The sequence below is a fragment of the Zophobas morio genome, unplaced genomic scaffold, assembly GCF_036711695.1.
Source record: "Zophobas morio isolate AGI-343-1 ecotype UQ-CSIRO unplaced genomic scaffold, CSIRO_AGI_Zmor_V1 ptg000002l, whole genome shotgun sequence".
Taxonomy (NCBI): Eukaryota; Metazoa; Arthropoda; class Insecta; order Coleoptera; family Tenebrionidae; genus Zophobas; species Zophobas morio.
In genome coordinates this window covers 18750343-18763344 of record NW_026972107.1, presented here as the reverse complement: position 1 = coordinate 18763344, position 13002 = coordinate 18750343, and the positions used below count along the sequence as shown (strand labels likewise).

General features: G+C 34.6%; 2 protein-coding genes across 3 annotated transcripts; one reads left to right on the top strand and one right to left on the bottom strand.

Moving 5' to 3' along the window:
- Window positions 1-6161: 6161 nt before the first annotated feature.
- Vamp7 (Vesicle-associated membrane protein 7) lies at window positions 6162-7424 on the bottom strand. The gene is made up of 5 exons (XM_064045638.1): window positions 7245-7424; window positions 6967-7170; window positions 6687-6915; window positions 6563-6630; window positions 6162-6509 (listed from the first exon to the last, which is right to left on the bottom strand). The coding sequence occupies exons 2-5, from the start codon at window positions 7168-7170 to the stop codon at window positions 6345-6347; spliced, it is 666 nt and encodes a 221-aa protein (XP_063901708.1). The 5' UTR covers window positions 7245-7424; the 3' UTR covers window positions 6162-6344.
- A 433-nt stretch (window positions 7425-7857) lies between these two features.
- On the top strand, window positions 7858-13002 carry LOC135129673 (uncharacterized). Of its 2 annotated transcripts, XM_064056917.1 has the most exons (3): window positions 7858-8326; window positions 8378-9683; window positions 9732-13002. In XM_064056917.1, exons 1-3 carry the CDS (start codon window positions 7895-7897, stop codon window positions 12827-12829), a joined length of 4836 nt encoding a protein of 1611 aa, XP_063912987.1. In that variant the 5' UTR covers window positions 7858-7894; the 3' UTR covers window positions 12830-13002. The 2 variants fall into 2 exon arrangements, with proteins under 2 accessions (XP_063912987.1, XP_063912979.1); XM_064056909.1 differs by having other exon boundaries at window positions 7858-9683.

The window sequence follows — 13002 nt, the reverse complement described above, 5'->3', positions numbered from 1 at the left end:
ACAATTATTTTAAGAATGTGCTTTGTGGTTTTTATATATTCACAGAGATGTTTAAAATTTGTTTATTGGGGACAATAGAGAAGTCCAGACAAGTCAGATGAATAGATCTATTCATCCCCACCAAAAATGTGATAACGTCATCTCAAAATTTTGATATCCCCCTTCAAATTGATGTTCCTTGAATTGTGAATTGATAATATGTCGGTATTTTTATTAATTTTACACATCCGGATTAAAGCAAAAATAAAACAAAAATTGTAGACCGACATTTGTTTAACGAACTTATTTAAAGTTTCGGTAATAATAATAATAATACACTAATAACATTAATTCAATAATTCAGTGCTCCTAATAAACAAATCAATTGTTTTTCACATTTTCTGGTTTGAATGTGAAAAGTTCCCAGTTTGATCCCAACATTTGCATTTAATGGGACAGAGAAACATGATATTGTTATAGTGTATCTATTAAAATGAATGTGTTATTCTAACTAAAAGTTATTAAATAAATATTTTAAAAAATACAGTAACAAGGAGAACTGCCTGAATAATTTTAGGCCAGTTTTTTTAATTTTGTTATAGAAATATCGTTACGCGGAATTTTCCCTATAACAGAATTTTGTGTGACAACATTACACAGCTCAGAAAAATTCCTACAAATTATATAACGTCTGCATAAAAAAAGTAAAAAACATGAGATTCCATATTTTCTTAAAAGTAGATTGATAGATGGGGAATATGATATTTCATTAAAAAATAATGCTAGTGTCTACACATTGATGCTAAAGAGAGCTTTCAAATAAGTTTCACAAGATAAGCAACCCCAACTGAAAAATTTAAGATACACTGTTTCGTTTTAATTTTTAATAAATAAATCATAAAATTAATACTGAATGGAAAAGCATGAAGCAGATTTTTTTCTAAACATTTCGTTAAAATACTAAAAAAAATTCTTGTATATTGTATCGTTTTTTCCTTTTCTTATAACGAATCTAAATCTGTAAAATTATACTTGGAGCATAATAGAATGTAAATGAAGCACGTTGTATATTTGAAAATAATAATAAATTGCAGCCTTAAATGAGTATTATTAAAGTGCGTCGAAAAATATTTTCAAAATCTAAGATAAATGCGTAATATTCTACTACCAGATCATTGGACATCCTGTATATCAAATTAAAACGACTAGAATATAATTTTGAAATTGCAAAACCGAATGGTGTGAAATCTTATAAACGTTGTAAGATTTAATAATCTTATCGTAAGAATGGTAAGTCGTTAATCAAAAATTATTGGTTTATTCCCGCTAAAAAATTGATGGCAACATCTCAAAATTTTGCCGAATAAATTATATCTAAAATATGTAAAATATTATCAGTCTATACATGTGGATTATCAATGCATTAAAATTTTTTTTAGAATTATCAAATCAAGAACGGCTCACCCTAATTTCTCGAAAATTTAAATATACAGTTGTGGTAGCTCAGCGGTTTATTGATAATAAGCAAACAATACAAATCAAAATGTGGGGTATGGGTTCTCGAAGTGGTGGCAATTCTCGTCGGGGATGGTGGCGGCTCCTGGGACTCAGAGCGTCGTAGGGGATGACGGCGGTGATGTATGTAGCACAGGGCACCTGGACAGTGTGACCCTGGAGATGACGACGTCGGCGATGCGGCACAGGGGACCTAGAAAGTGCGACCCTGGAGATGACGTCGTTGGAGCGGCGCAGGGGGACTGTAAAACAGTGCAGCCCTGGTGAATATCTCGAAGCGGCGCAGGGGACCGTAACACAGTGCAGCCCTGGTCATGATCTCGAAGCAGCGCAGGGGACCGTAACACAGTGCAGCCCTGGTGATAATATCGAAGCGGCGCAGGGGACCGTAACACAGTGCAGCCCTGGTGATGATCTCAAAGCAGCGCAGGGGACCGTAACACAGTGCAGCCCTGGTGATAATATCGAAGCAGCGCAGGGGACCGTAACACAGTGCAGCCCTGGTGATCACCAGAAGGGGACCGAGACAGTGCAGCCCTTAAGGTGGAGATGGTGGAGTTCCATCTGCCTGGAAAGCGTCCGAGTTGCCCTTTTATAGGCAGGGTTGAGATGCGTGGGAGTACCTGCACAATGAAGTAACTTCAGGTGGGGTGCGTTCCAGTGGGGGTGAGCTTGGTGGGGTTGATATCGGCGCTGCCGAGGACAGCGCCCTCGAAAGGGTACTAGCGGAGCGCTTTGAAAGCTCCGCTACACAGTGCTATTATTATTAGTATTATACTGCCCTTATTTTATTCAAACTGATCTACGTGTCCTTGTTGTTGATGACGTCATCACAAAATTTTATAACGAAAAAGCTCGCTATATATACGCATAGTATGCTTCACATTCTATTTCTTTTTTAACTTACAAGGGTTATCATAAAAAAATAGCTAAATTAAATTTTATACTTTTTCGAAGAATCTGTGTTTGTTCAGCTGTCCTACAGAGGCGAGGGAAGTTCTCTTTAAATAACTTTAGATCAACATTTTTGTTATAAGCTACTTAAGTTATAAGTGAATTTTGATGATGATCAACTAAAACAAATAGAGTGATTAAAAGAATAGATAATAATGTAATGAAGGAACAAAATAAATAAAATTAATAACAAAAGAAACAGTATATATAACCACAGAAATTGTAGCCACAGAGCTAGGACCTATTAACTTATTTGTTATTGTCATCAACTGTAAAATACTAGGAATGAAGCAAATAAAATAAAGTAAAATTCGTTCCCTACGTTAAATATCTAGCTACAAAATAACCTCAGTTAGAGGAAGCTCGATATTATAAAAAAGTACCTACCAAGTGATAACAATTTGATAGGAAAACTGTAAAGAAAAATCTTAGAGTAGTTCTCAAAAAGATAGGAAGACAAGGAAAAAGGTATAATGTGTCTCAGCTCAGTTTTACTGAGTGAAAATTAAGACTAGGTAACAGAAAGTGTAAAAACAGATAAAACAAGAGGGACAAAAAAATAATTGAAACCAATCCAAAAAATGTTCGACAAAGCAACACGGCTTGGATTGGAACTCTCTGTTAATTGCTGGGTAAAGAAAAACACATGTTTTAAACATATGATGTGAGAACAAAAGAATGCCTTCGTCGAATTTCATGTTTGGTTTCACTAATCGGGATAAATTGTGTTAGTAACACTTTATAATGAAATTTAGTAATAATAGAGTATTGATTTCAGTGTCCAAACTCATAAAAAATGCAATCTAGAATATATTACTTACCTACTCATTTGTAATTTATGAATTATTTATTTTCCCTGCGCCATTTCTTGTCATCTTTCCATTTTGAATACACAAGAAGACAATTCTGTGAACAATTTGTTTACTTCAATCCCGTTTGTTAAACATTAACAGAGGTCATAAAAACATACATACTTAAGTATGTTACGTCCCTTAAAATCTTGACGTGTTTCTGTAACATCTGTTAATTTTAAAGAAGTTGATGTTATATGCACAAATTATACATATCTATAGTTACGCTACAGAGTCGATTCTAATCCCAAAAAAAGTTAGGTGGTGTTAAGGTATATGGTGAAAATACGGTTCTATAATAAATTTTGACTAATTGTAGTTAACAGATGCGTCTGATCATTTATTCTCGCATTTTAAAATAATCTTGTTTTTGATAGTAATTATTGAACGAAGGCCCACCTATTCATGGGGTAATTTTCCGCCGCCCAGCGTAACTAATTCACCCAGTGTGTTCTTAGATCGATGAATTTGCTTAATTTTACGGCCACGACTTTGTTAACCTGATTTATAATTCATATATGTAAGGACCTACTTCGCCTGAAGTACATACAGGGTGACTGCGAAATATGTGCAAATATTTTAACCACGGCATCCCCCACCCCAGTAGAGCCGAAATATAGAAAAAACAAATTAAAAATCGAATGGGGCAAAACCCCCATGAACCACCCTCGACACGAAGGCACTGAGCCACCTTGTAAACAGAGTTGGAAAAACGTTCGACTAAAAACGACCCAAACACTTTCAGTTTCAATTAAAAGTAAAACCGACTTTTTGCTGCTTATCATTCGTTCATTCATTTACTCATTCATCGTTAAAGGTCAGTGTGAAAGTTTTTTGGTAATTTTGATTCTGACGGATGTTTGGTCCTTGTCACAACGATTTTACATTGTTTATTGGAACAGAAATAAGAGCAACTTAGAATGCTACTACCTTTTTACAAGAAATGTTGAAAATGTTGTCCTTGACTAGCAATACAGGCGTCAGAGCGTCGCAAGAGGTTTGTTGATAGGCAAAAAAACACCGGAGTAGCGGCTGCCACTTTCACTTGTTGAAGCTCTTCAATAATTTCTGGACACTGTTGATTTCCACAAACGAATTGTTTCATCCAACCAATACACCTTTCTCAAAAACCGTCTCTTGAAATCGTACTTGTTGACGACTATGTGGAGTTCCATTGGACAAAAAGTGAGTTACATAACGTGGACAATCAGTGGACTCCAAACCGTGCACTTTGTCAACATGGTATGGATGTGGCCGTGTTCTTTTAATGTAGGATGCACTACAAACTGCGAAAATCCAAATTCTCCTTTCTGCCCCATCACGACCACGATCGTAAATTTGAGGTTGAAGGTAACATGATCTCGGAGATGCTGTACCACCATATCGACACACTCTGCATTGGAAAACTGGACCATACACCGATTTCAACGACCGCTCGATAATGACTGGCCCTTTTCGTGTTTTTCACGTTGCGATTAAAAAAGTGCCTGATAAAGTTACTTTTTTGGTTCTTACTCCGAGTCCCCTACCCATTCATTGCAGTAATTATGTAGGTCACGAAACATCACCAGCGCGTATAACAATTTACATTTAATTTCAAATAATTTTTTCTAGACACTGCTACCACTTAGGACCGTGAATTTTTGCCAGTGACATAATCATATTGTGAGCTATTGCCCATTTTTTTTTTTGCATGTATTTCGCAGTCAGCCTGTATATTCCGTCAAAAATTTTGACAAACTATTTCCCTATTGAGCACTGAGTGTGTATATTGTACATTGTTTTAGGACTTCAAAATTATTTAAAGTGGGTCACTGGTTTAGTCGAAATATGAAAAATTTTATTGGCGTAAAAAGCAGTAAGCAGGTACCTAACTGCAAACGCGTGCGCAACCGACAAAACAACACATTTGTAAAATCTACGATAGTTTCCTATTAAAAGAGTCAGTTTTAACAAAAGTAAAATTGTATTAAGCATTAAGCGATAGAAAATCGTGCAGTAAGCAGCAGTGATATGCGATAACAAAAACTGTACAAACTGTACATGTTACACCTGCGTCAAGATAAGTTTGCAAAATATTTATTTATTTATTCAAGGGATACCCCTTATGATAAATTAAATGGCATTTGAAAGAAAAAGACCCAGAAGGACATGAAAATTAACAATAAACACAAAAATATTGCATAGGTACATTTTTTGAAAGTTTTTAATGATCACTATACAGTCCTAAATTTGGCAACATTCGTATTCAGATAATTTTCTAACTAAAAGCCGTTCTCAATCAACCGAAAACTGTTACCAATTGTTAGATTTTCAGCAAAATCAACAGGTAGTGTTTTAAAAATGACAAAGGCAATATAGGTACGTGTAGCCAACTGTATAACTCTTCTACAATTTATGATGAGCTATAAATTGGGTTGTTCAAGAAAAATGTAGTGTTTGGTGGTGTTAAACGAAATTAATAACCCACACATACGTGTGTATGAACAGAAGAAGGGCATAGAGAGTGACGCTTTTCATTTTGTAGAGATATGCAAGTGGTGCTTATTTAACAAAATGTCTGTAGATAGATTTATGTGACAACGTTGCAAAAACTTTTGGCAACATTTTCAGCCAACTTTACAGATTTGCTGTTTGCTACTTGCTACTTTAGTTGGAATAGGGTTAGAACTGTTTGTCTTGAAAGCTTGCATTCTTGTGCTACTTAACATTCTTTAGGGTTGAACATCAGAAAAAAGATTCGTGAAGGCTAGGCTAATCAATGAACTCGTGAAAATTTCATAAAACGTATATTAAATACAATCTTTCTCGCAACAAATGATGACAAAAACTTGTTGAAGCAGTTTCGTGAAAAAAACTAAATACACTGTAGATATTTATTTATGTAACAATACTTTGGCTACTTACAAAATTATAAATTAACGTGAATAATAACAGCCTACTTTACATAAAAATAACATCTTTAATATGGGTGGAATTATATACATTACAAGAATGATAAAAATATTAAAATGTTGAAGTGTTAAAATAAAATATTTATTAGTTTTACTTCTTAGCAACACAACCTTGCCAGAGAAGACCTCCACAAGCCATGCAAACAATAAAATAAACGATCACAGTAATCACCACGCCAATTATAACATAGATTTTCACATTTTTCCAAAACATAGATCGAGCCAAGTTTCGACTGGTTTTCCTGAATGTTACAGACTTAAAAAAAAGAATAATTAAACAAAATTTAAAAATGACATTTTTATACTTACGCCACTGTTCAAATTTTCTGCTTTGTTTACCAACAGTTCAAGTCTTTCTCCTCTCATTGCCACATTATCTACCGAACGATAAGTAAACATAATTAGTAGGTCAAGTACAAATTCACTTTATTACCTATATTCTTAACCATAATATTCTTTAACTCATCTAATTCCCCGTGAACTTTTGAAATAGTATCAACATCATGGGATTCCGAATAATGTTTCATTTCATTAGCCAAAACTCTGGAAAATTCCGAGTTCATGGCATATGCAATTGCGTTATTAGATGCCTCTCCATATAGGGTTTTAAATCTTCGTTTGATTTCATTAAGGAACAGAAAAGCTCGTGATCGCTCGAACTCCTAAAACTCAATAATCAATAAACTGTACACTTACACTAGTCAATTTCGTACATCATCCGTGATACACATATAAATAATTTGACTTTCACAGATATAATGAAACAGGTAATTGCCATGTGAGTAGGTAAGTTTATCATCATGAGGAGGAATTTTCCCAATTATTTGTTCTGTTACTTCGGCAAAGTTACCAGCACATGAGGCATATCTAACAAGGACAGTGTTTCCCCGAGAAATTACACTGTATAGAATTGGCATCTAAAATTCATTAATGTTTTTAATGTAACACACACAAAGCAATGACTAATCGCACTGTATTTGTTTATATTTACCTTGACAACTTTACATATATTTCCGAAAAAATGCGCACTTTATTATTAACGAACCACGATTAAGATTACCCACGAATATATTTTTAATATCTTATTATCATCAAAATACTATTTTAGATTTGTCAGAACAATAACAAAACGTCATTCTGTTTGATCCCCACTCTATTTTATGGTCATATGGTGTCATAATGACATTTTGACTTCAAATACGCATGCGTCAACTGCCACAACTCGCACCAGTGGCATAGACGTAGATATTTCCATAGGCTTATTATTATAAAACGTAATTTTAAAATTTGTTTACTGATTTCTTCATAAATTTCTCTTCCATTTTATCGGTACTTACATCTGCATTTTTGCTGTTTAAAAATAACTGAAAGAATGTGTTACTTTTCACAATTAATAATTTTCAAATGTGGTTTTACTAAAATAGGGGACTTAATTCTGTAACTTTTTGCTTAATAATTCGTTAAAGGTTTCTACATTATTAAATATTTACGGAGTTTAGATTTAGTTCGATTTCGTTCAATTTAGTAGGCGACAGTTCACTATCCAAGGCTCTTAAAATATCAACAAATACAATATTCTTTCAATCTAGTGGCTGAAAGTCAAGTTCACTGGAAAATGTTGACGTGAAAAAAGTACACTGCATGGCGCAAATTATGGAATTTCTTTTAAATTTATTGTTATTACGAGGAAAATTTCTAACTACGACGGCAGCTGAGACGTTACACGAGGCAATTAGAAAATGTTTGCAGTTCAAGCGAAAAATTGCAATAGAATATAACACCACGCAGGTCATCATGCCATTCGAAAATATGCTCGAAGTTATCAATTACAATTCAAGTCAATACACGTGCGAAGGAAGAAACCTTGTAATCACAACTCAAGAAGAATATGACTTGTACGAAAAACTAAGAAATAATCGAAATCAATGTCAACAAATTCAGCAGTCAACTAGTGCGCCTGCAGAAGATGCAGCTGCCGGACCTTCCGAAACACCTTCTTCGAAAATAGAACAAATGAATGCAATTCCCGAATGGTTACGGCAGGAGTCCCTTAAATCCAAAAAAGAAAATTCTGTGAGTGAAGACTACATAATTGACAACTTACATGCAATTCTTAAATCGCAGGAATATCTATTTAAAAACGTCATCAAATTAGTGAAGCTTCTTGAAAAAAATGAAGTATTGACGGGAAGGAATCAGAAGCTGGAGAAAGTTAAAAAGAAGTTAGTTGCGTGTACAGATATTTTGTCTAACAATGCTCAAACGCCAAAATTTTCGAGCATCATCAACAATATCATCGAAGAAGAAATAACACGCTGCAGATTCAGGCACGGTGAAAGCAAGACTAGTGCTGAAATAAATCTGAAGGCCCCTCGAGTAGAAGGAATTGAAGTCGCACTTGACACTTCACATATCAAAAAACTGCAAAACGTGTACAAAGAGAAAGACACAAAACACGTAAAGGTATCAAAGAAACAAGAAGAGAAACAAGTAACAAAAATAGTCAAACAGGAAGATAAACGACTAGTACTTGTAACAAAACCTGAGGCACCCAAAATAAATGTAAAAGACGACAAAATCAAGGAAAATAAAAGCGACGCCAAAATAAAGTTAAATACGCCAGAAGCTTTGAGACGAACCAAGTCTGACTCACTTGTACATGCAAACAAACCCGAAGGCATACACAAATTAAATAGGAACACTCAGACGTTCATAGAAGAAACACTCATGGATTTAGAAAATTCGAAGAAACTCATACAGGAAAACGAAAGACATTTTAATAGGTTTGAAAAAGCGTTATGGCACTCTTTAACAACGGTTAAATTCATGGCTCTAAAAGATGAACACATGAATATGTGTAAATGTGCGTTTTATAATAAAAGACACTTTATAGCAACGGAAAACGATATACTGAAAAAATTTAAACAGGAAGCAGAAAGCGAAAACTTTAACAAATTTAAGGAGATCAATAATAAAATGTTCCAGATGGTGGAACGGAAATTGATGTTTGAGTCAGTGCGTGAAGAACTGAACAACAGTGGTCACTTTTTACCACCTGAAGAGAACGGAATTCCACTGTCAGGAGGGGACAAAAAAAGCAAAACTCAGAAACATGTTACAAAAACCGAAATAGTAAAAAGTCAAAAAGCGGAAGATCAACATGCAATCAAGGAACTCACAACAGAAAGAAACCAATTTCAGAACATCGTAAAAGAAAATATAGCAGTAAAAAGTCCAAAACCGGAAGATATCGTGAGTGAAGATAATCCCTTTATGAAGTTACGGGAAGAACTGCCACAAAATAACCTAGAACTGCGAAATCAAGTGAATGTCAAAACACATTTTCAACAAATAGGGTTCCCTCAGAAGTCACAAACAAAACTTCAACTGCAACACAGTGAATCAAAACGGACAAAAGAAGATAAAATAGGTAAGTCAAATGTTAGTGTTAATCCTTTCACTGAGAGATAATTTTCAGGAGAAAAACCAACAGATACGACGAAAAACTCAGGCACTATTTTACAAAAGAAATATAGCAGTACAGTTATGAGTGGTGATAATAAACATCCCTCATGTTCTGAAGATATAGCCATTCCGATTGAAAGTCTCCAAAAAATTCGTAACGAGCAAGAAACAAATACTATTATTAACAGCTTCAAGTCAATAAAAAGCAAGGATGCTAATTTAAGCGCAACACAGGATGAAAATATTTCAAAAACTACAAAAAAAAATGAGACTGATAACACACCAATAGCAAGGAAGAGCTCAGAAGAATATAAAACAAGTAATACGAAAGACGAAAAATATGTAGGTTTTAATATCAACCCTATGGACAAGGATTCTGTTAATATAATTAGAAGTAATTCTGAACCGACTTATAACAATGTGAAGATTCAACGAGTAATTAGCTTCTCGCGCATTAAAAAACTACGATACCCTCTCAAAATGGCAGAAGTCGACAGATTGAGAAGTATTGACAGAAATGAAGTTCTGGAACAAAAACATTCAGAAATGTTTCCAAAATCTTCTCAAAAAACCAGATCGCGTAAAAAGAAACTATATTTGAACCAACTTTTGAAAAAAGGTAATGTTGTAAAAAAGAAACAATGTGTAGAAGAAAAACCTACACGTGTTCACTCTAGTCCTTCACTGTTAAAAGGGGCAAGTGTCCCAGTTACGCAAAAAATTGAACTTTCTCAAAATTTGCCAGAAAAATTGGCTTCCGAGGAAAAACAACTTTCAGATAACGTAAATATCAAAGAAAATGCCGAAGAAAAGCCTCTAGATAATCCCTTACAACTAAACACGAAAATAATTTCAAACGTGGAAAACATAAACATTAATGTAGAAAAAAATGCAGAAACTTTACCTCTCCTTTGTGAAGAAGAAACATTAAAAACGCAGAACTTATCAGAAAGAACTATTTTGAAAAATGAAGAAGCAAAAGAAAACCTAGAAGAAAAGTTTTCTGAACATTCTCTAGAGAAATTAACATTGCAGCAAAACCTTCCGAATAGTATTACAATTCCTACAGATGTCTGCGGAAACGAAAAATTGCCAGATGATTTATTAGGCAACGCCTCAAGAGCACCAAAACCAGAACGCCATTTAGTACAAAGTGAAAGTCTTGATAAAGAACAGATACCAGAACAAAAACAGATTGTAGATAACCGCGGTCTCGATAAAAAAACAATTATAACGCAAAAATTAATACTTCCTCAAAACATGCTGGAAAATAAAGGATTGAAAAATCTAGAAAAAAAGATTGCCGACCTGTGCGCAACATCACAAGAAAAAAAGTTTGTTATGCCTGAATTACATACTATGCCATCACGGAAAATTCCAGCAGCAGTAACAACACCATTTAAAAGTGAACTACGACCAAAATATGCGAAAGAACAAAGAAAAGCTCCAACAACTAAGTCCGCAGTAAGGGGCGAAGTGATGAAAACACAATTTCCAAAACACCATGCTTTAACACCACAAGCTGTTTCTGCTTCAGTTGCCTCTGTAAACAAACAAAAATTGTGGAATAACCAAAATTTCACCAATGCAACAAGGTTGGTTCCAGACAAACCACAGAAAAGGCCACCAAACTGGAAAGTTACGATGGAAACGGTTTCGTCGGTAGGTGAAATGAATAACTTCGCAGACATTCCAAATTTTCAAAGCCATCAAGAAAAAGTATCCCCTAGAAGTGCTGCAAGCACTTCAGCAAAAGCGCAAAAAGTGTCTCACGAAAAGCGTGTAGAGATTGTGGAAAAATATTCACAAAGGACATCGCCACAGCCACTTCCTAATTTCAAATCTCTTGATAATAATGTAGTCCAAAAGAAGAAAACTACTCGAAAATCGCCAGAAATTTTTGTATCAATTAAGGAAAATACGTTTGCCAACATTAAAAGAGATATTCTCATGCAAGTAAATGCAAAAAAATTTAACAAAACTAAAACTGACGAAAAAATATTAGCAAATGCTCCTTCCCAACAAATTACAGTACAAAAAGGCAATAAAAAGCAACAAGAATCACACAAAGAAGTGTTACCAAATGTTCCTTCTCAACAAATTACAATTCAAAAAGGGGGTAAAAAGGAACAAGAATCACACTCTGTTCTGAAATTTTCTTCTCAAAAAACTGCGGCACAAAAGGAAAAAATATCACAGAAATCTAAATTGAAAACTGCTGATACTAAAATGGGAAAATTGCTTACTCCTTCTGGCGATGCGCAAAAAAAGAAGGAAGAGAAGAAACCCATGTACACGGTGGAACCGAAAAGCGAAACTGATAAAGCAAAAAAAGAAAAAATGTTTAAAGAACTCGAAGCCACAATACGGAGTGTTAAAATTTTCGTCGATAACACTCCTAAAAGACCTACCAGGTTCTCAAAGGCAACAAATGAAAGGAACAAACGTAAATTGAATGAACCAGTTAGTAAATGTATGTCCACGAAACAACTGGCAACTATTCTCAAACAACAATCTGGCAGCTCTAAAATAAAACAAGAAATCAAGTATAGCAACACTTCTGAACAAATTAGTAATGACATTATACTAAGCAAACATCGTCCATTCAAAGAAAGTAGAAAGCCAACTAGCAAATATTCACTACCCAGCGAAAAAACGTTCTTAAAAAAATCGAAAAATATCCACACGCAAGAAAAAGAAAACAAAGAATCGCAGACGAAGATAGCTGAAAATTGTCGACCGAACGTGCAAATGCTGCGTACTACGAAAAATGCTATGAAGAGACAACAAGCATCAGTAATGACACCGAAACTTTCCAAAAATAATGAAGACAAAAAAAAGTCGCAAACCAATGTGCCTGCAGTTAAAGATACGTATGTCCCAAAATCGGGTCAAAAGAAGCAGCCCGTTGAAAAGAAAGGCTTGGTGACTGATCACGTTACCAAAACGGAAACTCATGTTGGTGCCATTGCCAGAACTGTTACTCCTCGAAGTGCGTTCAACAGCTCGATCGTAAACAAGAATGTCAATAAAGCGCCGTGTGGAAAAATTTATTGTGTTAAATGGAAAACAGAAAAAGTTACTGAAACTCTCGATACTCCTAAAACTTAGTGTGTTGCACGCGTTACAAGATTGTAAAATGTCTAAAAATGCAGTAAAAATGCTACTTTATGTGAGACAAAAAAGTTTTAATCTCCAAGCAAGCGTGGTGGCCACAGTAGAAATGTGTGTCATTTTTTGTCTAATTCTCAGGTCATGTCTCAAAAATATACATTACGTTGGAA

Bases quoted from the DNA above. Each gene is read 5' to 3' on its own strand.
- LOC135129673 (XM_064056909.1), top strand. From the start codon at position 7,895: ATGGCGCAAATTATGGAATTTCTTTTAAATTTATTGTTATTACGAGGA. The intron at 9,684-9,731 runs GTAAGTCAAATG...GATAATTTTCAG, and splicing joins GACAAAAGAAGATAAAATAG to GAGAAAAACCAACAGATACG.
- Vamp7 (XM_064045638.1), bottom strand. From the start codon at position 7,170: ATGCCAATTCTATACAGTGTAATTTCTCGGGGAAACACTGTCCTTGTT. The intron at 6,916-6,966 runs GTACGAAATTGA...ATTGAGTTTTAG, and splicing joins ATATGTGTATCACGGATGAT to GAGTTCGAGCGATCACGAGC. The intron at 6,510-6,562 runs GTAAGTATAAAA...CTTTTTTTTAAG, and splicing joins CAGAAAATTTGAACAGTGGC to TCTGTAACATTCAGGAAAAC.